The following is a 24919-nucleotide window of genomic DNA, read 5'->3' on the forward strand; positions in this document are numbered from 1 at the left end:
ACATTTTTTCATGTAAAAACCTGTGTTTCAATGGTTGAATATGGTTGAATCTGGTTGAGCTGTTTCAGTTTCTGGCTTTTTTTTCCTCTCGGGTGACACTTGTATGTATTTTCTGATTTCTGTCCCCTTAGGAAAACTACCATAAGCCTCTTTCATGGCGGCCATCTTGACAGCTCAAGTTAGTAAAGTCTAAATAGTCAAATGAATCATGGCTGAGTTCCATTTAGCTGGCTCAGTTCACACTACTTGAACGGTTGAGGTTATGTTTCTAACTGCAGGCTCCACTTTTCTGCACTAGATGGAGGCAAAATATAGAAATACACACACACACACACACAAACTGCACTATGTGTTGCATCAGGTGACATCCAGCAGCAGGAGGGAGAATCTTATTATTTTTATTTCACAAAGATTCATTTTGAGACAGACAACACTGACGTAAAACCCCTAATAATGATGACAACATTTGATTAAAATGACATGTTTTTTGACAATAAAAATATTCCTGTACAATATTTTCTGTAAATAATTCAGGAAATGTCTTCATACACACAAAACCCCCCTAAATGGCCAAGCACATACAGTATGTGGTTCCGTAACGCTGCCACAGAAATGCTTAAAGAAAACTGGAGTGAGCATAAACAGCGATCAATCATCACCAAATTTCTCATGGACACGCTCCAAAAATCGAAACACCAATCCCTATAGTATGGATGCTGTATGCGTTAAGCTTTTTCCCTCTCCACTGGCTCTCATTATAGAGAACGTAGCTTAAAGGAATACTTCACGGATTTGCATTTAGCTTTGTATCACTAAAATAGGGGTAGTAACCTCAGTTTCCCCTGATTTGAGAAATATCTTCATTCTTTTCTTTGTTCCGTGCCCAACGGTGACACCGGTGGGCACGTGATTCCCTCAAGTGGTGGATAAAGCAGTAGAAAATGGATGGATGGATGGAAAAAGATGAACCACTTCTTTAAAAACTGGCAGTCAAAAAATACCAAAAAAAAAACATTTTTAATGTTATTTAATGTTTGACAATTAAATACAACTATATAACATCTAATTTCAGGCAGCAGCATCAACAGTGATGAGATATGGAGCACGGTGTCAGGCTCCTTGTGTCAGCAGACAGATGTAGAAGTGGCACTGCTGATGCAGCTCGCCTTCATACCAACACACACACACACACACACACACCAGCTCTCCAATTATTAGGCTGAGGATAACTGGCAAGGACAGCATGTTTCTATGACGGTATTCAGACTGGAAATGATGCGGTCTATTATTCAGACCGGTCTGCAATGAAAGGCACCTCAGTGTGTTTTTTTCCACAGATAATTGCCAAAATATGCTCATTGTTAACAAGCACTTGCTGGTTGGTCCTGACTGTGTTTCCTCTGAGCAACAAGCGCTTCATGTCCACAATAACTGTCACATTATGACTGAATCTAACAGTGACTGCATCAAAGGAGCAAGTACCAGGCACAGAATTAACTTCATAATCATAACTTTGTTTGTGTGATTAATACAAAAATCAAATCAATCTTTATTTTATATTTATACTGTGAAGGGGAACATGGCGATACAGTGGCTAGCATTGTTGCCTCACAGCAAGGAGGTCAGCGGTTCAGATCCCAGGTCGACAGAGGGCCGAGTTTGTACGTTCTGCTGTGTGCATGTGGGTTCTTTGCGGGTTCTCCTCTGGTGTTACCAGAAGCTTGGGTCTTCTTGCTGCAAAGGGAAAAATACTACTATCATGTTTAGTTTGATCCAAACTATTTCAGAATATAGTGTTCAAATAAGAAATGACTGGTGAATGTTAGCATATACTCGACCCTCTGTGTTAAATGTGGCCCCTTTATGCCTCCTGTCAAAAGAAAATTCTACATCTGCCAGTAGTTGTATAGTCACTCCCCGCCGTGTTACGGTATCATGGATTGTTTGCTGTCAGATTTAGAAAAAGGGCCATAATATATGAAACTGCTGTGCTTTACCAACACAGGGCAGGTCTTTCATCATTCAGAGAGGAGGAGGTGATCGTTTGTTTCCTTATTATATCACTTCTTGGTTGTTGACGGTTATTGCTCACTGACGTTGCTGTTAGTGTGGACGGCTGCTGAGTCGTCGTATATAATGATTATTTTTTTTTATCATGCTTTCAGATCTGTGCTGTCAGTGCAGTTCTGTCACCATGCATGCAGCCAACCCTGACTAGAAATAGAGCCTATATATGTATAGATTGTATATATTATGTGTATACAGTATATATGCATGTATATATACAGATATATATATATATCTATCTATCTATATATATAGATAGACATATAGATAGATATATATAGATCATATCCTTTGAGACTCATTGATAGATTAAATATATTATAATAGGTTAAATTATCAAAGTGAATAATAACGATCATGGTTACATCTAATCTGTGTCTTACATGAAACACACTGCAAGGACTTTGTGGCAGACGTTCAAAATTGTTGACATGAGCGGAGGAGATGTACAGTGAGATGTCATTCTGTGGTGATCATTGGTCATGAATGATTTAAATATTTTAAATGCACGGCCGCTCCTACACATATGCGCCGTTTTATGAATGCAGGAGGATTTGAAGAAATACCGCTTTGTGAGATTTAGTGGAAGAAAATGAAAAAAAAGCTGAATTCATGCAGCTTGAAACAAACAGTTAAAGCTGGCAATGATATGAGTGCTTGGACAAAAAGAGTATAATGGCATCACAATATCAGCATTGTACAGATTCATCGATGACAAAGTCTAATCTAACTGCTCTAATTCTGTTTTTGCTCATCTCGGGTTTCAGGTCATAAATCATTCACAGCGTGCGGTTCCACAGAATGAATCGACTTCTTGCACTGGATTGGATCTGTGATGATGAGACATTTTGATGATGGTCACAGTTTCACAAACAGCCACACAGCAGACACTAAAGGTCAGGATCAGTGAAGACAAACGCCACTGCATTAACACTGAGATACAGAACATTGTGTGACATTTCAATTTCGTTTGCAAAAGCACAATAGCTTATGTATTCTAATGTGCTTTTATGGGTGTTTTTGTGTACTATATAGTGTTTACTATGTAGTCATTTGTGCAATAATTGTAGCACTATGAGATTTGTTAATCAAATGTAAAGTGCGATTATTATTACTGACATTTATGATTATACACCTGCAACACTAGTGAATTTCCAGCAGCCACAGCTGCACATTTTGTCCACTGCGGTTTATAAACCACTTGTTTTCCTGCACCAAAGTCCATAGAGAAAATCAGTGATTTTAAGCTTGCTGGCACACAGGAGCAGTTGGTCTACTGCGACCTCGCCTATAGTAAGTTTGTGTCATTTATGTAAATCTGAACAAAGGATTTCAAATGCCTAAGTCTCAAAAACAACACACTTGAACTTACTGATGGAGGCAGCAGTGAGTCATGATATAAAAAACAACAACATTATTTTCTCTATGGACTTTGGTGTGGCGAGTGAGTGGTTGTGAAAGTAAATGAAATTAAAATACTCTTGTTTAATTGTGTTAAATAACACATCCATGGCGTGATCCTCTACTTCTGTCTGTTAACTGCACAAAGTGTGTTTATAATAATATAACAGTTATGGTTCCACTGAGATGAACAAATGAACTTGTTATGTTGTGTTTTCTCCTCTTTCTAATTGATATCTGATCACTGTGTCCCTCTGAGTGAGAGGGAGACACAGCTGAAACATGAGACCGACTGCACGGTCATCTTCATGAATTTGAATTAATCATGCTTTTGTCTGCACACATACATACATTAAGAGCAAAGTGTGTTGCATTTGTTTGTTCATGCAATGGTACCACAAGTACCAACTATTTTATTTAATTTGTGTGCAAAATACTGCATGCAACTTCACATACAGGAATAAATAAAGTTGTATTTATTGAATTGAATTCCGTGTACTATGCAGAAAGAGAACGCCAACAAATGTCTTAAACCTCTAGCAAAGCTCCTCTAATGATTTTGTTTGCACTTATGCTGCGACCGAAGGCTACAAAAGCCATAAATATCCATCTATCCACACAGATAAGCATAAATAATAAATGTGGCTAGTGTACAGATAACAGCAGATGGTTGCATGAGCACTATCAGTAAATAGAGTAATGGGAGAAGCTGTGTGATGTGCTTTCTGCAGAGGCATTTTCAAGAAGTCTGGGGGCCAAGGGTGTGGGGATGGGCTGTGGGGGCCACATGACACCAAAGCAACGCCCCACCCCATTAAAGTGACAGCCTAATATCTGACATAGAGCATTTAATTCACACGGTCTCCACGGTTGATGACTTGAAAATTATGTTGACTGTCATTTGCATCGACTATATCGGAAGATCTGAGAAAAATATAACTTGCATAATACTAACGAGGTGTACATTTCTGTCCAGGTGGATGATCATGTACCTGAAGCTATGGTTTTTAATGGTTATACTGCAATTTAAAGTGCAATCACAAAATATAACAACGTTTTATATATATATATATATATATATATATATATATATATATATATATATATATATATATATGTATATGTATATATAAATATATAAACATTCAAGGCGGCTTTTCTTCATCAATAATGTTTCCTGCTCAGTGTGTTTTTCTGTTATCCTGCAGTGGTGGCGACAGAGAGCTACAGGAATGACTCTCTGTAGCTGCATCCCGTTATCTGGGCGGAGACAGACACAGAGAGACAGACAGACAGACAGAGAGAGGTTGATCAAATCCACCACACTATCTCTCTGTTCTCACCCACAACTGCCATGACCAGGAGCCGGCCGCTGTGACGGAGCCTGAAAGGAGAAGAAGACACATGAGAACAAAGCGGAATCATTTGCAGTGGACACGAGTGTTTTCTCAGGCGTGTTTTGGACCCTGCTCCCTCCTTCCTGGTCCTGGGTGAGGGTTAGACCCGGCTTGGTCGTGTGTTTGGACCCTGCTCCTTCTTTCCTCGTCCTGGCTGAGGGCTGGACCCGGGTTAGCTGTGTGTTTTGACTGTGCCTCCTCCTTCCTGGTCCTGGGTGAGGGTTAGACCCGGGTTAGTTGCGGCAGTCTTGGTCGAGCGGAGGACGGTCACCTCCTTTTGTGTCGCTCTGCACTTGTTTATTCAACTTGTGCCTCATTCCCTTCTCAGGAGGTTTCGTTTCTGTTTTTTCTTGTTTCGTTTTAAACGGAATGAATGACAAAAACAAAGGAGGTTGATGTCCATAACTCCCCGGGTAACCTCGTCTTCGCCTCGCCCAAGGAAAGGAGACTCCATCTCCGGCAGAAGATGGACAGCGGAGGCGGGACTGAGGGCTCGGACAGCGGGCAGACGCTGCACGCGGTGCCCGGCTCTCACGCCGCGGAGCTCTCTGCGGTTATCCCCGCACAGCCTCCGGGTGGTAAGAAGAAGATGATAAACCGGGCTCCCTCACCGGCCAGACCGAAGGATGTTCCCGGGTGGTCCCTCACGAAGATTCGCGGAGGGATTGGGACGCCGACTCTGAGCGTCAAACCTGGAGGCATCCACCTGGGAAGCCGCATTTCTCGGCGCAGCCCGGTGGGAAGTCTCTCTGGGAGGGACGGGAAAGCAGAGAAGAGTGGTGGCGGTAAACCACCAGGTAAATCCTCCTCCTCCCACGCCGCAATGTCCAAATCCTCGTCGACTAAATCAGCCAAAAGCAGCGGAGGACGAAGAAAGGTGTCGGACGCCAGTATTGGATCTGATGATTTATCCAAGGACTCGGGCTGCGCCGCGGGGAAACTCTCCCCCACAGATAGCAGCTCCGAGCTGTCGGACTGCGCCTCAGAGGAAAACAAGCTCTCCACGGATGCAGTGAGCAGCGACGCCGAGTCGAGGAGCAGCCGGGGCGGCGGGCCGGACGGAGACAAGCCTCTCAGGAATGGCGTGTTGTCGGACAGAGCCGGCCAACAACAAAGCGTGAAGGCCGGCTGCTCCTCCGAGGACAGAGACGACAAGGACCGCCTGTCGCTCGGTGTGGAGACGGGGGAAGGGAGCATATCCCCCGGCGAGGAGCGCTCCGTCACGTCGTTCGACAGCAGGGTTCCAGCGAGCACATCACTGGCCTTCTCAGACCTCACAGAGGAGTTCATGGACGGGATGCATGAGGAGTTCGTGAGGGAGATCGAAGAGCTGAGATCTGAGAACGATTACCTCAAAGTAAGTCCCTGTCTCTCTGAGCTGAAAGGTTCTGCAGGATTAGCAACACCTACTGTAAAAAAGTTTTTCACCAAGGGAACGTTTTCATTCACTGACACATTATTTAAACGGTAATTGTACGAGTTGCCTTGTTTTCCAAACAGGGTGTGGAGGATATTTTACAGCAAACCACGACTTTGCATGAATCAACAACGTGTGAAACACATGTGACATAATATAATAAAATATAAAATAAAGGGATAGATCTTTTTTTTGTATGATGTATTTCCAACACTGACTGAACTAGCTTGAATCTGCTACTCTGGCTCACAACATGGCTGCCAATGGGAACCTACTAAACAACAGATTTAAGTCACTTATCAAAAGACTCACCTATTATAATCCACACCTGCTTTAATGCCCTTTTCCAACTGGAAACCAAAGTTTGACCACGGCTCACTCCCTGCACTAAAGTCAGTAGTTGTAAATCTTTGTTAATACCCTGCTGCCCTCCATGTGTTATTTTGTGACCTTGGTGTTTGATACCTGTTGTTCAGATTTATGTTATTGAAACACATTTACCAAATGAAACAGCAGTAGACCAGCAGCTCCCTGCACCTAAAATCTCTTGTTTTATTATTAGGATTTGGTGCTGGATAGTGAGTGGTATAAAAACGTCCGCCTCCAGGTCTAAAAGGCTGATTTAACAGTGACATAAAGCAGTGAACATATTCTTAGCTCTGTATTACTAGAATAGGGGTAGTATTTTTAATCTCAGTTTCCCCTGAGTCGAGAAATATCTTCATTCTTTTTTTTGTTACATGCCCACCAGTGACACTTAGTCTGAGGCTTGAAACTGCAATGCTAATTCCACAATTTTTAGACCCACTCGTTGGGGCACAGGACCTCATTCCCAGAATGTAAACAGTGTCTGCCATCTTTGCTAACAGTTACGCTAACAGGACCAGGTGTCACTGGTGGGCACGTAACAAAGAAAAGAATGAAGATATTTCTCAAGTCAGAGGAAACTGAGGTTGGGAAGCACAATTCTTCAGAAATACTACCCCTGTTCTAGTAATACAAAGCTAAATAAATATCGGTGAAGTGTTCCTGTAAGTGAGAGGCTAAGTCTGTTTTTCCATGACATTATCAGTGAGAACAAGTGTGTGAGTACCAGGCCGGTGTGCTCAGTGAATGTGTGTCAGTACCTCATACAACTACACTCGACTGTCCCTTTAATAATATGTAGTGTTATGCACAGACAGCAGCTCTCCATTGTTGTTGTTTGTGTTATTTTCCTCCAGCTCACATGACGATGGAGAGGGGCGGTGCTATTTTATTCAGCATCTCGAGGGCTTGTCAGTGCAAAGTGCCTCATTCTGCCTCGTTGCTAATTTACCTAAGTGTTTGACTGACATTGTTGAACAGGCCATTTTCCTCAGTGCCCCGTGTTTCTATTGCTTCGCGGCCTTTTCAATGCTTACAAGAGTAAAATACTTAAGCGTCTCGTCTATTTCTTTGACATATATATATCAGTAACAAAAACAACAACTCTACGACCCCCGCTGCGTCATAACTAGTGCCTGCAATCTCTGTGGGATTGTATGTCATCAGGTTTCAATACTATAGGTGTCTCAGTGTTCTCAGGTCTGCAGGCAGTGTCATGTAATATATAAGGGTCCACCAGTGAAGCAGACCCATTCTGCCTTGAGAGCGATTGATTAGCTGTGGGATCAATTACATTAGCATGTACCTAAGCACTAACTGGCAGTGACCAGACAAGCCAATAATTGTCAGAGATTGATTAGGGGAGGAGATTGATTGATTAACAGTACTAAAAGAAAGGACCACCCAATTTCTTCCCAGGGATTCTGCAACAGTGTTGAGAGACTTGTTTAACTGTGTCTTTTATCTTTACTCTGCAGATTATAGTCACACAGTTGATGTGTTTTTTATTGATCGCTGTGCTGATATGACAAGTGTCAACAACACCCACTGTCCTGCTGTTCATGTGAAAACAAACAGTAGACGTGATTTTAACACGGTAGTTAAGTCTTTACATGAGCAGTGTTTATCTAATGCTCTTTTATAGTTTGCATAAACGAGTCAGATAACTGTTTTATATTTGAGCTGAAATCAATCAACTGATGAATTCATCAACTACAAAGAACAGTCAGTTTTGATGTCCAGTCATTGGAATGCTTGTTAAACAGTACAAGACTGTTTTTTTTTTTTTTAATCTACAGAAATTTCACCACGGCTGGGAATATTTGTTGATTATTCAAATAAGTCAGTGTAGTGGCAAGTAATATGATAATCAATCTACTAATTTTTCATGATTTGAACATGTTAGACCTCTAAATGTAGGAAGCATCTTAACAGTCTCATTTAAGACATAGAGTGATTTCACCTCAGGCTGTAGTTAGTACTGTAAAGACCAAACTATTGAACTATTGAATCAGTAAAATCAAGCTGATATTTGTTTCTCTTTGCTCAAAAGTGAATTGTTTGGATGAAAACAATGTAATCACTACTATAAACTTGTTTTGTCTTGTTTGGTCCAGTACTGATATTGAATATACAGTAGCACACCTTTCAGCAGAGCAGCAGAACTTATGAAACCACCCACAGCCTGATGGGAGGCCCTGCAGTGCACTGGGCCTGCTTGTGTCTGTTGTTGCAGCTGTGAGGAACACCTGGTTAGTGATCAGGAGATCAAAACAACACGCTGCTGCTGCAACCGTGTTAAATTGTAACTTGTAAAAACAAAAATTGTAACTTGTAAAAACAAAGTAAAAAGACCTTCAGCAACAACAACACACTGCTGCTGCTGCTGCTGCTGAAGTGTCGCTCTCTCAGTTTCTTCCTCACAAGTCTTTGAGTCCAAATCTCAGTGTAATCCCCTCAGCCTGTCCTTATTTCACTATATATACATGGGAAATAATAGTAGTAGTCTGGTACACAGAAGAACAAGTTTGAGAAGTTATTCCACTATACAGTTGCAGTGCGGCTCGACTTTGCTGTTTTTTGGTACCTGCTCTGATGAAGTTCCAAGCGAGCTGAGCCGGTACTAAAATGTGACGTCACTGGAAAAGTCCGACACGGGAATCAAACTGAACAATGATGAACTGTAGATCAGTTAAGAAAGACTTAAAAATCCCCAAAACACGTGTCAATCTCTGACATGAGTTTGAAGTTGAAGTTATAGGTTGTTAACAATCATGATGTTTTAACTTTTATACCTGCAGTCCCTTTCTACTTCAGGTGACGTGCATGAAGTTCAGTAATGAAATGACCAATCAAGAATACTTGTAGCACATAAAAACAGGATCTGGATCTGACACAAACTCCCAAAGATAAGACTCTGTCTGGGCTTAATTTGCCAGGAATGACTGTCCTGTGACGACTATTGAAGATAACTGTTGAGCATCTGTGCAGCTTGTACTGATGAATGTAACTGCCAGCTCAATGCTTTACCCCAGTGTTCCGTTGGATTTACACAGCACAGTTAAAAGCGACCGACAATGAAATCATCACCACAGAATGTCTTCTGTGGGCCAGTAAATAAACACGTGTGGAAAGTTTGCGTTTTGTTGTTACCTCTGAATCAGTAACACCATGTTTCTTAGTAAGACTGGGCAATATGGTCAATATGCAATATGTCTATACTGAAGATTATTAGATATTGCTTTCATAGCCCCAAAAATGTGATGTCAAATATTCTCCCTCTCCGCTGAGCACGGTTACCACAGCAGATCATTTCTGACCTGAACTCTGACATGTGGTGGATTCCCTGCCCTGACTGCCTGGTGCTTGCTCACATGATACAAACCATCATGAAATTCAGTCACCAGGGCCGGTCTGCCTTTGGCACTGACATGTGTTAGTGTGTGAGGGGTAAAGAAGAAAATTAGCAAGTGTGTGAGGGGAACAGACCTGACCTGACCTCAGTCTGTGCACACCACTACACCCACTAACCCGCCGTCATCACTTTAACACGTGCAGAGGTTTGTGGCTGCTTCAGTGGGCTGCTGCAGAAGGTGACCCACATTTCCCACCGTAGTAAATCCTGACAGCACTCATGCAAAATACTACAGATACTCCTTCTCCCTCATGCACACACACAACAAATTAACACAAAACTCTGTGAGTTTGGCCAACGCGCACACTGTTGTTGTAGCCTGTCTCTTACTGTCCCGTAAAGCCCAGCGACCCTGTATTCTTCATGCAGCGTAACGTTAATTTTACTGCTGATACGCTCTCTTTTTCAATTAGGATTCACACAGTTGATGCAATCCCTGAAATGAACAACTTATCTAAGTCTAACACAGCCGAAGATAACGACTCCTCTTGCAAGTAATCATGTGGACTGGCTTACCTTTAGTATCGGAATGTCTTTTAATGCTTGCCTCTGAAAAGGACTGCATCTCCCTGTGGGGACGGTCCGTTTCCTCTCCGGTAATCTAATCTATTCTATTAGTCCAACCTTTGACCTTCATTGTACTTCCCCTGAGAAAAAGGGTGAATCAATACAGCGTCATATTATCTCCCTGAATAAACTGTTAGGCGGTTGGTTACAACATGTAGCTTTACATCTCTTAATATTAAATAGCAGTTAATTTTAGGAGCACACTCATCGTTATAATGCTTATCCTGATAATGCGCTTATGATGGTGAGCGAGCGGGGATTTTAATGGAAAATTGTTTCGATGATGATGGTGATACTGAAAGGGATAGTAACTTTCATTAAACATTAAGGAATTCCCTTGACGATCCTGCATGAACTCTGTGCACCAAATATGCACAATTTGCTCCTCTTTATTTTCTGTATCATGAAAAAGTCTTCTTTAACACTCTTCTCTCTCCACCGTGTCTAGGATGAGATGGAAGAGTTGCGGTCTGAGATGCTGGAGATGAGGGACATGTACATGGAAGATGACGTCTACCAGCTGCAGGAGCTACGGCAACAGCTAGAGCAGGTGTGTGTGTGTGTGAGATTGACTGGTTTAAACATATAAAAGAGGAATAAACTGTGGGTAATCGATAATCTTCCAAAGACCATTTAAAGAAACTGTTCTGTCTTCAGTTGAGCTGCTGAGAGTAGCTGCTGTCTCACGTGTTTGAGTACTGCATGTGTTCAGTTGTGTTTTAATGGCGGCTGATCGAGTAAGACAAAGTAACAGAGGAAGTTACTTGGACGTAATATGGTAGATGACTGGTGCCTTTGATTTTCAGGCAAATAAGACCTGCCGCATCCTGCAGTACCGGCTCAGGAAGGCAGAGCGGCGCTCTCTCCGCGTGGCCCAAACGGGGCAGGTGGACGGTGAACTGATACGGACGCTGGAGCAAGACGTCAAAGTAAGTGTCTTTGCTCTCCGTCAAACAATGTAGGTGCGGATGCTCTTAAGGTGTGTGACAGCTGGATATTTGTATAATACGCCATATTTATCTGCTTCTTATTAAATCAAATGTTATACGTGGTCGATCATGGATTTTACGTCCCTTGGCATCCATCGACTTCTGTACCGGTCGAAGTCGCCTGAGTTTAGTTTCTCTCCTGGTGAGCCGAGGTGCGATTACATTTTTTTAGCAGGATAGCTCACCAGTGGAAATAAGCTTAATAATAAAAATAAATCCAATGTGTTGGTGGTGACGAGCAGACTCGAAAAGATATAGTCGACCTTAAAGGAAATGAAACGCTGGCTGGCCACGCTCTCTTGAGTTTATACAAGGATGTTTGTTTATACATTTCGTCATGACCCAGTTTCTTCATCATGTTGAAGTCATGAGACCGTGGAGAGGTCAGGCGTCCTCTGTTTACGGAATTCCCCGGTTTAAAATATGTAGTGTGGACTAATTGTCATGGTGACTTTGAGAGACTGAGCGCCACATTAGTTGTGTCATTTGAACTCATGCTATTTCAGCCGCTCTAGAAACATACACAGAAGTTACGTATATATATACATATATAAATATATATATATATATGTGTATATATATGTGTGTGTATGTATATATGTATGTATATATATATATGTGTATATATGTGTATATATATGTATGTATATATGTATATATGTATATATATATATATATATATGTGTGTGTGTATATATATATATGTCTATATATACATACATATATATCTATATAGATTTATATGTATATATATGTATATATATGTATATATATATATATATATATATATATATATATATATATATATATATATATATATACATATATATATATATATATATATGTGTATGTATATACACACAGTTTACGGATACAGCAAATGGACTTAAACAAACCCTAACCTTACCCGAACACAACTAAATCCCTTAAAGCCAAACCCAGTTCTAACCCTAGCCCTAAAACCAAGCGTCTTTCCTGTCCCCTCAGGAATCCCCATTTATAAACCCATGCACTGTATTCAGGGTAAAGCCTCTGTGTATCTGTTTCTTTTTGTGGTTTTGTCACACTGACCCTGGATTGTGGATCCACTCTGTCAAATTCACTACGATCTTCCAACATTTTCCATGTGATGGTCGACACAATGAGGCCTTTATACCGAGTGGGAGTGTGTGTGAGAGGGAGACCGTGATGTCACTCTCTGAGGGCTCTCTGCCTGCTGTTGCTGCCTGTCTCTTGACCGCTGTCTCACCATCTGGTTGTTTTGGAAGGAAGGGGAGGAAGGAAGGATGGAAGGATGGAAGAAGGGGGGAAACATCAACGGCTGAGACGGATAGGGGGGAAAAAAAACGAGGGTGTGGTCACTGTTTGAAAATTCAAAAAAAGCCAATCAGAGCAGGAGGATGAGGGGAAAAAAACTAATTCTGAAGAATCTGGGAAGAATTAGCTGGATTTAATGGAGTAGATTTGAATGGAGGTCTGATTTGAATTTAAATATTAAACGGTCGGCCAGGGACGAGGAGTGGAAGAGTTAAGTCAAGGATGACACAGGAGGTGGAAATATTCAGCCTGCGTTTGCTGCATTAGCAAAGACAAACTGAAAGAAATAAACCCGAGCCTCCCTCTCTCCCACAACACATGGCTCATTGTGTCTGCTCTTCGACAGGGTCAAGTAACTCAAGTTACTGACTCTGTGTGTGTGTGTGTGTGTGTGTGTGTGTGTGTGTGTGTGTGTGTGTGTGTGTTTGGGCATTAAACTCATGCAAAGCCTCTCTCTCTCTGTTTATTTTGGTAGATCCATCATTTAGTTTAATAAAAAACCAACACCCACTCTTGACTATGACTCATCAGCCCTAGTGGAAAATCGGCACAATAGCTGTTAAACACGACGGAAACACCTCAGCAATGTAGGATGTGCTCTTGGGCTCCCCCCACAGTTGGTAAACGGGATTGTTGGTTCCAAGTAGAACGTTGTAGTTCTTTTTGTGGAACGGAACCGAAACCGGAGGTTACATTGTGCCTTCTCCAGGCAATGCAGACCTGCTCAGGCTTCGACAGACGTGACATTCAGCCTGTTTTCAGAATTATGGTGTCTGAAAATTCTACATTGTGTGTGTGAGGTTTAGTGAGATGAATCTAGAACAGGGGAATCTGTATCATACAGTACATGAAGGGTAAAATCTGAATATTTAGAAGGCTGAAATGATTATTTTCAGCTCGTGTCAATTGTTATATGTAATCTAACTACAGAAAAAACAAAGCTTTTCAAAAGGAACAGATTTATTTAAATGCAGTTACGCTTTATCTCCCCTAAATGATTGTTTCACTGCTGCCTAAAGCCACAGACTGCCAGACTTTACAGTAAATTAGCTCCTTCTGCAGTGTGCACAAAGAAGGAACTGTTTCATGTGACAGTGAGATGAATCGCCACTAGTTTGCAAAGAATCATCTTGAAGGAAATGTGAATGTGCTTTTTTTTGGCTCTTAACAAAGTTCATCAGGGATTTTACTTGACTGTTGGAAGGTGACGCGTCGCTGTTGGGACGCGGTCAGTGAGGGTTACCCTGTACTGTCCAACTTGACTTCGACTTGCTGCTCTTCTTTCAACTGAGCAGCTTTTCTAAAGTCGCTGGCTTAACTGGAGTTGATGCTTTAAGGCTCTGATTGAATGACTCACTCGCATGCAAATGCACACACATTTGAAGATGTGAACACGTGTGTGTGAGTGTGAATCCCTTCTGTGTTTCTGTGTCCTCTGCTGCTCCTTCAGAAAAGACAAAATCTGCAATGAAAATGAGTGTGAAACGGAGTCTTTGTGAAAATAAATTAGAGTGACATAAAAATCCCCCTCTTTTAAATCACATGCTCTTTTTTTGTTTGTTCTGTGTGTGTGCGCGCGCGTGTGTGAGTGATTTCACAGGGTGTATATCCATCAGAATCTCCATGAGAATTTATGACATCATTTCCTGTCCCACTCACACGCTGCTCTCATTCCCACAGGCTACAGACATCTGGACACACACACACACACACACACACACCATAAACTGTGTGACACGTCTGAACTTTTTAACTATTTAGAACAAGTATGATCACTTTGGATAAATGTCAGTACTTTTATTGTCTTGTGAGTTTACCTAAAGAAAAGTGACATTTATTTCCATTTACACCTTGCAAAATCCAGCCATTTCAATAAAAGTAGTTGCCAATGAAACTCCTAACATTTGTTGTTGTATTTCAATAACTTTCTATGCTTTTTTCCCTACACAAGCCAAGCGTTTCTTATTTTGATGACATGGTCTAATTTTCAGTGTCTGTGTTAGAAAACCTTGGCATAGAAAAACAAAACTCTCTTTGTGCCAAGTGAGACGGTACCTAAAATTCTTTATCACTGTAAAACAATGCTTTTACATAAACATGCTGTTTGTGTCAGTTGAAAATATTTTAATATAGACGGTGTTTAGCTTATTGTCGCACAGAATGGAAAACAGTGTGGCCGCTGTGTGTCTACACTCTGGTCGCTCGTTGCCCAAATAAGGAGCGAACACCAATTCAAAACTTCACAGTGTTATGTATAATATTTATACTACGTATGTGGACTCTGTAGACATCACAGTAGCCGTAAATGTAGAGTTCATCCCCGGGGTCTGTCATAGTGCCACTCCCACAACTGTCGGATCCCTCTCTGAGATAATACTTTCTAACAATAACCTTAAGAAGTGCACGTAACCCCGGGTCATTTGATTAGAACAGCATCCCGTGTAATCATCTGTTCAGGGCCACTTTCCAGCCTCGTCTCCACATGCTCTCTGTGAATGTATGGGACAGATAGAGACGGATAGATAAAATGTTATCTCTCTTCCACCTCTGTCTCTCTGATATCTCCATCCCCCACTCTTGCACCAAGTATTGTGCACACTGCTGTTGGAAGTGTGCAGGTATCACACAACTTACCCCCCCCTTGAATTTAGTCACTGTTTGTCAGTGTTTGAGTGTGTGTGCAGTGACGATGATGCATTTCCTCTATACTGCTACGTTACACTACTACATCTGCTGCATATATTGATGATTTCTGTCATTTATAGTGACTATTTAGTCAATTTTCAAAGAAGAAAATGCACATTTATCGGTGTTTCCATCAGCTGCTGTGAAGGGAGAATTGGGATTTCTCTGAGCTCAGCAATAGTCTGCGTCACCACTGATGGATTGGTGCAGTTTGATGACATAAACAAAGACCAAGCCTTTCACTTTTGCTGCTTGGGTTTTCTGGTTGTTCAGCTTCTTAAATGTGCATATTTTCTTTTGTTGAAGTCATTAAGACTGAATCATTTAGTTTTGTGGACAAAAAAAAGACATTTAAGAAAATCATAATTTCCAGGTTTGGTAAACACTGATCAATATTTTTCAACATTTTCTGACATTTTCTGGACTAAGCAAGTGCTCGATGAATCGAGAAAGTAATCGACGGATTCATCGATGATGGAAATAATTGTTAGTTGCAGCCCTATTTTAAATTCTAAGCAGCACCACCGACGCCGTGCACACTGTTCTTTTCAAGAAATTTAAAACATGAGTAAAACTAAGCCTGTCTGTTTGACAGTCATTGACTCACTGAAGTCGTAAATCACTCAAAAATGCACAACATTGACTGTTATTCACGATTATCCTAACATTTTAAACAATCAGTTTAAAAAATAATTGAGAGACTTGCGTTGCTGTCAAGTCATGCTGCAAAAGTAAATACTACTGTCGTCACAGAAAGTACTGTACACAAGTGAATCGATGGATGAACAGATGTGAAAATAGTATTGTAAGTGAGATCGCACACAACTGTCAAAAACAACGTCATTTATCATGTTCCATCACTCTGTCACTTACCTTCCTCACTCCCCTCTTCCCGCCCTCAATCCAAAGATAGATGGATCACAGCCTGTCCTGGAACAGCTGTCACGCCAGTGTCTCTCTCCCTCTCTCTCTCTCTTACACACACACATAATGGCTTTATATAGAGACATGTAGCAGATTACTGTTGTGATGTAATGTCAGCAGGAACATCCATCCATCCATCCATCCATTTTCCACCACTTTATCCTCCACATGAGGGCCGCGGGGGTGCTGTGCCAATCTCAGCTGACATAGGGCGACAGGCGGGTCACACCCTGGACAGTTCACCAGTCCCAATGTGGAGCATATATGTCCAACAAGGTTAAAACCAAGCTCAAATCCAGAGTAAATCATTTGTGTGATACAATGGTTTTATCTGTTGTGTTTGGCACATGATTTACTTTGCATTTTGTTGGTGGAGCACGTCCTGAAGGGCTATAAACACGGCTTATCTTACACTTTATTTAACCTGCTGCCTGTATTTTACTCTGCCACTGAAGACTGCGCACTCAAACCAAGTATAACAACATTTGATTGAACCCGACACCCGAATTAGATGCTGCTAACACCTTCACTGAACTGAAACATTCACCTATGTTTGCATCAAATAAATGAGAGCGCTACTGTCGTCAGAAACGACCGGTTCTTTATCCCGTTTTTTGTTTTTAAGTGTGTGTGTGTGTCAGCAGCAGATAAGTGACAAAAACTGCCTAGAAAGACTTGTGAGTTCTCACGCACACACACACGCGCGCTTTCCATAACGGTCATCTCGCTAATGACTTCTTTCCCTTATCAGAGATCTCACTTGTAGTCAGTTGGGGTTAGTGTTAGTGCTTGTGTTTGTGTATGTATGTATGTATGTATGTATGTGTGTGTGTGTGTGTGTGTGTGTGTGTGTGTGTGTGTGTGCGCTCTGTTAAAGTGCCAGCAGACTGGATAAAAGGAAGAACAAGAGTCTGTTTGTTGAATGCAGTCAAATACACACACACACACACACACAGTGTAAATAAAAAAGAGGCTTTTGATGACTAACTGCCACTTGTTGAACGATATTCTTGTTTGTCCTGTGGCCTGCGTGCGTGCGTGTGCGTGTGTGTGTGTATGCGTGCGTGTGCGTGTGCGTGTGCGTGCGAGAGCTTAAGAGAGAGGAGTATGTATATACAGTCTATATGTATATATGTATATACACACTGTATAAAGTCATTGGTATACTTTCACATATAAGGCAATACTCAGACTACTGCCAACCTACATTTTTAATTTGATTTCACTGAGAAGTGCTGATCCGCACTCTTTCCGTTCACAAGATCATTTGTTGCTTTCTCTTCCACGTGTCCGCCCTGAACTAGGTAAAAGGGCCTTTGTTCATTCTGCACCTTTTGCATGGAATATGTTGCAGAAAGCCTGGAAACTAACTGAGTTACTTTAATTTCATTGAACGCTTTCAAATCTTAAGAGTTCTTGGGCTGACTCCACAGCATGCACTTGTTTTTCACCGTGCGCTTGTAAATTTAATCTGGAATCTTTTTTTATATGTTTTCCCTTTGTGTTTTTAACTGTGGGCATTTGAGAGAAAGAGAGGGAGAGAAACTCTTCCGCTCTTTAAGATAAACACACACACACACATTTACAAACGCCAACATTTACACCCTCCCAGCGCGACTGCACTCAGGCTGAATCCTAATTACACGCTATCGCTCTGTTGCTAAGGTAAGACACACTGTGAACGGCTTCATTGGTGTCAAATTCCTGCACGTTTGCCTTGAACATAGAGAAGCAAAACAGCATTTATTAGGAGTCAAAGGCTGGAGAGCAGGGCGTTATAGAAGTGAGGAGAGAGGGGGATGGAGAGAGAGAGAGAGAGAGATGAAGGGGGGGAGGAAGATGGAGGAGGAGGAGGAGGAGATACAGAAGCCCACAAACCACCAGGAGTCCTTCTTACTTTTACTTACACGTTTGTGAAAGGAGCTGCAGGGAATCATAAATCACATATATCAGCTATAGCTAATTTTGAACACTTTACATTACAAGCCAATGGCAACATGGTAATTGTTATTACCAAGCTATGTTATTACTTTAGAAAAATCATCTCACTATTACCTTGTTATTGCAAACTGAAAATTGCATGACAAATAAGATGGGTTTTAACCAAATATCAATACCCCAATACAAGAACTATTACTATAAGGGTTACCCTAAATTGTTTTAACTGCCAAAGTCGGTCCCTGCAGAACAGGTTTGGCTAACACTGGTCTATATTATGGGGTTTCTGGCAGAGGGTTTGTGACTGGGGAAAAAAGGAAAAAGTCTCTAACAGTTAAGCACAAGGGGAACTGTTAGGAACTAAAACAAGAGAGAATCTGACAGAGGGAAAACACATACGTGCACACACACACACACACACACACACACCAACATATTAAAACATGAATTGGAGCGTGGTGGAGCTTAGGGAATGACTGAATAGAATGGGAGTGGGCAGTACAGAGGGGCATTGTGGGACTCAGCTGCACAGTGGCAGTGTTTTACTTACACACACACACACACACACACACACACACACACACACACACACACACACACACACACATTTTGATGATGCGCTGTGAGACACATATTGTACAAATGTGAATGAAACCAGACAAAGACACACACATATATATATAAAAGCCCTCACATATTATTATGAGTTCTATAAGTGTTGTTTATGTTGAGTCCACTCGAGCTGCACTTACAGTAGATAGATATTATTGGGACAGATTTTCACATCATTAAGAAACTCCCTTTGGTGGTTCAGACGTGAGACGCGGCTTTGTTCAAAGGACTGCTTTGAATTGACGCACTGAACAACTCGTTTCCATGTAGTCAAATGAAAACATTGTTACGAGAGGACAGTCCATGTGTCTTCATCTTGTTTAGTCGAATGATTTGTGCATGATACATTAACGAAGCCCCCCACGCTAGTTGTTAGTAGACTCTTAAATCATCAGACACTAAACATCGGACATTATTCTGTTAGATTGAATCAGTGAAGGTTAATGAGGCGTGAGCTCCTTTATGAGCTGATTTGAGTGATTCAACACAACCGCTTCTCTCCAACGTAGGATACCTCTTTTTTAGAATCATATTCACGTACATATTGCAGCTGTTCAGAATAAAAACCTAGATTTCGAGTTGACATTTTGATCAAAATGGATTTGTTAAAACAATTGTGACCAGTAAATCACATTGTTGCTCAGTGTGAACGGGCTTTAGTCACATTAGTCACATGGAATCACGCTAACGTTAACACTCATACTATACATCAGTCAATTAGAGCTGAAACCCTGTGTGGATTAATTATTTTTTTTATACCTGGTTTAAGGTTTTGTTGCTTCTTTGTTTTTACATCATTATAAACTGTTTGTTTTTGTATCATAAACTGAATATTGAACTTAATTGTTGAATATTGAACTGAATTGGGCTGGGTAAAAAAAAGAAAGAAGACTGTGCCCTCTGCTGGACAACTTTCTTCAAACTGTCTGATGAGATTCAAGGCTGTGCATAAAAAGTACATTGACGTTACAGGGATTAATCAGTAATTTGATTCTAATCGACTACGAAATGAATTGTCAACTAATACTTTTTAATAAAAAATATATATGTATCATTTTTCAGCTTTCAGTTTCCTTTGCTCCATTTAATAAAGAAATCATTCATCATTCAATTCATTTTGGTTTGTGAACAAAACAAGACGTTTGACAACCAAGCAGACTTGGTATGGAAAGTGAAATGTCTTTAAATGAATCAATATCAAATCTAATTCAATTGGGTTTGACTTTAGTTTGACTATTTGACATGAGAAACTTTTAATGAATGAATGCCATGGGGGTGACTTTTGAGGTGGCTAATGGGCCTTTTTTTTTAATGAGATTACATTATATTATATTATCATTGCCTTGGCTTTATTACACAAAGAACCCACTGAGGGTGTCACAGGCAGAGAATTCCTGCTGACAGACGACACTTCACAGAGTCTCGGCTGAAATAACTGCTCCTGTGCTCTGACACAATTCTCACAATGATACGAAACACGAGACTCATCATTTATCTGCACAACGATGAGCCACGTTAAAAGTAATCTCCTGTGCAAAATCCCATGATGACAGACTATTGTTGGTGGATTTAAGATCTGTTTACTGCTGGAGTTACTCATATCTCCACTTCATGCTGAGTCATGAACTTGGAATATGAACATTACATTTGTTTGTCGGCCTGTTTTATTTGTTGTATTGCTATATTTAGTGTAGATTCCGTGGTCATGTAAACAAAGACACAATGAAAAGTCGCTCTCTGCGTCTGTTGGAGTCAGCTATTTCAAAACCAGACAACGTTGGTGTCAGTGTGCACAAAACAGTTTCCATGTTAGTTCAGTTTTGTAAAGACTATGCTTTTGAAATCAAAACATTTACTAACAGTACTTTCTCTCTTAGGAGATGATATTTGCAGCTAAATCACCCTGAATGTTTACAGTGTCATAATTCACTGCTGCTTGCTGTTATTCAAAAGATATAATGTGAAACATTCCGCAGTAAAATATATAAATGTTCACTGGATCGAATATCAGAGAGATACAAATGTAAAATTTAATACAATCCAAACATCCTGCACATCACATGCTTTTGCTCATGCTTGTAAAATGTCTTGAAATGACAGTTTCAAAGTATAAAGTATAAATCCGTAGAAATCCAAGTTTCTATTCAAGGTCATTTCCATCACCTTTTAATGACCTCACCCGCTTTACCTGTCACTGTTATAACTTCAAACAACAGTTCCCACAATCCCACGGGGCTTCCCGACGTCTTCAAACTGTGAAACATGTTTTTTTTTTTGTGGACGGTGTGTTGCGGGACACATGAGACACATCTGAACTCGTCTTCCTCCATTGCTTCCTCAGGTGGCGAAGGACGTGTCCATCCGCCTCCACAGTCAGCTGGACAGTGGGGAGAAGAAGAGGAGTCGTCTGGAGAAGGAGAACGAGGAGCTGAGGGTCCGACTGCAGGACCTGGAAGTCGCCAAGCAAGTCCTGCAGCAGGAGATAGACAAGGTAGGATCGATTTCTTCAAATCAACTGTGTTTGTCGTCTTATCTGCTGCGAGGCTGTGTGGTAAACCTTTGTTGAAGTAGATTACTAGTATTCGGTAGTGTACTAGTACTGTGTTCTTGAGTTTGGACCTAAGTGAGAATTTCGGTGAAACACTGAGGTCCACACAGATTTAGCTTGGCGTCCTTTTGGTCCCTTTGATGAAAACTGTGTTCATCGTGCTCACTTTGCCCGGGAGCCTCAGGAGACCTCGTCTCTGTTCTCATCTTGTGCTGACTTCGTCTCTGCCACTCCGCAGCCTCTCCAGGGACACTTTAGTTCCAGGAAGTGTAGCCAGCAAAACACTGCAATGTGCAATGAGTGACTTAAATATTGGTGATGGTGCCAGCTGAAGTCAAGAGAAACAAAACACAGTTGGTGTAGCAATTGATGTAGCACCCTTCACTCTGACCTCAAAGCTCAGACACACACACACACACACACTGTTCTGCTCAGTGTCTCTTTTCCCTAATGTCTCATGGTCTGATGGCCTTGGCCCAGGCCAGGGTCCATGTTATGGGGCAGGCTTGGATGGACGTCTGGGTATCTGGCAGGGGATCTGGGTCGGTCTGTTCTGGTCTGGCTGGACTGATTTTCCCTGTGATGCAATACAAGTTTACTGTTTATGGACACGGACTGTACTGTGGTAGATAAGCAGGAGATTTACTTAAGTTAAGTGGATGAGAGAAGAGGTGAAAGAAAATCGCTGAGTTGCCTTGTCTTGTCCATCTGTGTGTGTGTGTGTGTGTGTGTTTTATGCTGCTGTGTAGGTCTTGTACCTGACTGTCTGGGTGAATTTGCTGTCCAGTCGGTCATTTCAAACATAACCTGTGGGTATTGGGTGAAAGACCAGGTCTTACAGATACAGCACCAGTGGATAAATCACTTCTGTCTGTAAATGTTTTGGGTTCTATCTCATGGTCCTGGTCCTGGTCCTGAGAGGTAAAATATGGATCTTCTTTCATTTCTAGCATGATCATCGAGACAGTCACAGCCGGGCAAATGGCTGTCAAAATGCATTGTTGCAGCAGTGCACATCTAATCTGCTGAATTTAGGCTCAATTTTGTTTGCTATTAGCAGAGTTTTAACGTTTTTTTTATTTTCAAAAAGTAGTCCAGCCTGCCTTTTTTCTTTGGGTTTTGGAAGAGGATGATTTTGTATTTGTTGTACTGATGAGTCAGCATCAACCCTCGCCCACGAATCACTCCAGCATCTCAAAATAAGAAAAAGTCCACATGTACTGCAGCGAAAATTGTTTTAAATGTTAGTAACTCAATATGAGTTCATGTGTTTAGCCTGTTTATTGACCTGGTGACTTCTACACTTTGGCTTTGTCTGTCTGCTGACGGTTTCATAAGCTGTGTTGAGTTACGCTAAGAGAGGGGAATTCTTCACATAGCTGATATGATACAGGGTGTGTGTGTGTGTGTGTGTGTGTCCATCCACATGGGAATGTATCACCTTTTATCAGTATGAACAGCACTTGAGTTCATTTATGACTGAGAGACGAATGAAAAGAATGTGGAAAAACAGGGACCGGTCCTTTTTTCAAAGAGAGATCGTGTCCATTTTTTTATGCACGTTACAATTAAAAGTGAGTTCAGAGCAGATCAGCAGACTGGACACAAAGACATTTAATCACATAGACAATGGACTCTGTGGTGATCCAAATGTGTGGAGCAAATGTTTGTGAATTATTGATTGTGTAGTAGTGGCTGCAGCCTCCAGTCTGCACTGGTATTGACGTTCTTTGAAAAGCAGAGCTTTCCAGTGAACTGGCGCAAACCTCCACTGATGCAGGCTTTCAGTATTTTACTGGGAACCAGTCTGTAGTTTACATATTCAGTAAGAATATTCAGGAGGTAAACACAATTGCAAAGTATTGCATAAAGCAGTTATATTGCAGAGACTGTGTGAATTGCCATAAACATAGATTATTGTTTGTTTTAGTTTAGTTTGGCTGCAAATGTAATGGTAGATGATTGCTTATGTTTTGTTTGTATTTAAGAATTTTCCTGCGATATGACAGCCAAGCACAACTGACTCTACCCCACCGAAAACTGAATGAGTTGGACAATTGCATTTAGAAACATTGCAGTTGGATTTAAATAATGTGACAGAACTCAAAACAACAAAGAACAGATACTGCACACTGTCTCCCCGATACACGCAGTCGTTGTGGAATCAATTTATTAAATGGTGTGTCTCCCTCTGCTATGCTGGGGGCAAAACACGCCTCATAAGCTTGTTATTATTTGGTGGTTTCAGGTGTAGATGGCGCCGGTTTTCTTACCGTGGGTTAGGGTTAGCCATGCAACGTTTTTTAAGCTAATGGATCAGAAAATGGACCCCTTCAACGGTCCAAAACAGATGAATTTCGACGCGTTTTGTCGTTGTTGTCTTGCTCCTCTGTTTACGGGCCTCTTGGGTTATTTATGGGGCGGGAACTGTGGTGCTCGTGCAAAGCATTCAGGTCAGCTTGAGCTCAGTAATTAGTTGTTTTTTTTTTAATGTCATGTAAATGGCTGTTTGCAGTGAACCTGCAGCAGAAAGTTTCTTATTCACGGAAAGTCATACGAATACTTTGTGTACTCGTAACTTCATGTTGAATGTGTGTAATCAGTTTCATCTGTGAAGTCGTATTCTTGGGTTCTGTTAACTATAATATTCACACCCTGTGTCTCGGTGTCTATTTTTAGCACACGTGCCTCTATTGTTTACCACGCTGTGTGCAAAGACGCATTCCTGTTCAATTAAAATGTCTGCTAAAGTTTGGCTATAGGCTCCTTTGAGACCCACCTCGCTCTCCTCCACTCTCCCTTGTTCCCTCCGTCTTTTTCTTCCTCTTTATTATCACCTTCCACTCTGTCTCCCTCCCTCTCTTCTCCACTCTCAGAGACACACACAGGAATGCTGATGTGGGGATTTTGTTTTTATCCGTCAGTTTCTACCTCCTCCCTCTCCTGCGCCGTCCTCTCTTGCCTCCCCCACACCAACACTTTTACTCCCTCTCTCACTCATACCTCTCCATTTTTGTCCAATGTCCACCCTCTTCCTCCTCCTCTTCACATCTCTTTCTCTTCTCCTTCACAACAACCTTCCCTTTCTGCACTCCTCCTGTTTGACCTCTGAAGGAGGCAAGGTGGGGTTTGATGAAGGCAGGAACGGATTAGAGGAGCATAACTATGTAGGTTAGGACGTATATGTAGGAGGGAAGGAGAGACGGTGTCTGGAGGTTTATGAGAAACAGAGTGGAGGATGGATAGTGTGTGTTGTGTCATCTGAAGGTGAGGACA

General features: G+C 41.4%; 1 protein-coding gene and 1 long non-coding RNA gene across 5 annotated transcripts in view; one reads left to right on the forward strand and one right to left on the reverse strand.

The window, feature by feature from the left end:
- Positions 1 to 1010: 1010 nt before the first annotated feature.
- LOC122777637 lies at positions 1011 to 4871 on the reverse strand. Its single transcript, XR_006361351.1, has 2 exons — positions 4812 to 4871; positions 1011 to 1734 (listed from the first exon to the last, which is right to left on the reverse strand). It is a non-coding gene; the product is annotated as an uncharacterized LOC122777637 (long non-coding RNA).
- Positions 4617 to 24919, forward strand: part of soga1 (suppressor of glucose, autophagy associated 1) — a 70467-nt gene continuing 50164 nt past the window's right edge. For all 4 annotated transcript variants that reach the window (XM_044038976.1, XM_044038978.1, XM_044038977.1 and 1 more), the window contains exons 1-4: positions 4617 to 6222; positions 11079 to 11180; positions 11437 to 11559; positions 21437 to 21586. In XM_044038976.1, the coding sequence (XP_043894911.1) occupies positions 5239 to 6222; positions 11079 to 11180; positions 11437 to 11559; positions 21437 to 21586 (1359 nt within the window). In that variant the 5' untranslated portion in view covers positions 4617 to 5238. The remainder of the gene's footprint in view (positions 6223 to 11078; positions 11181 to 11436; positions 11560 to 21436; positions 21587 to 24919) is intronic.

This window comes from Solea senegalensis, linkage group LG11 (assembly GCF_019176455.1).
Source record: "Solea senegalensis isolate Sse05_10M linkage group LG11, IFAPA_SoseM_1, whole genome shotgun sequence".
NCBI lineage: Eukaryota > Metazoa > Chordata > Actinopteri > Pleuronectiformes > Soleidae > Solea > Solea senegalensis.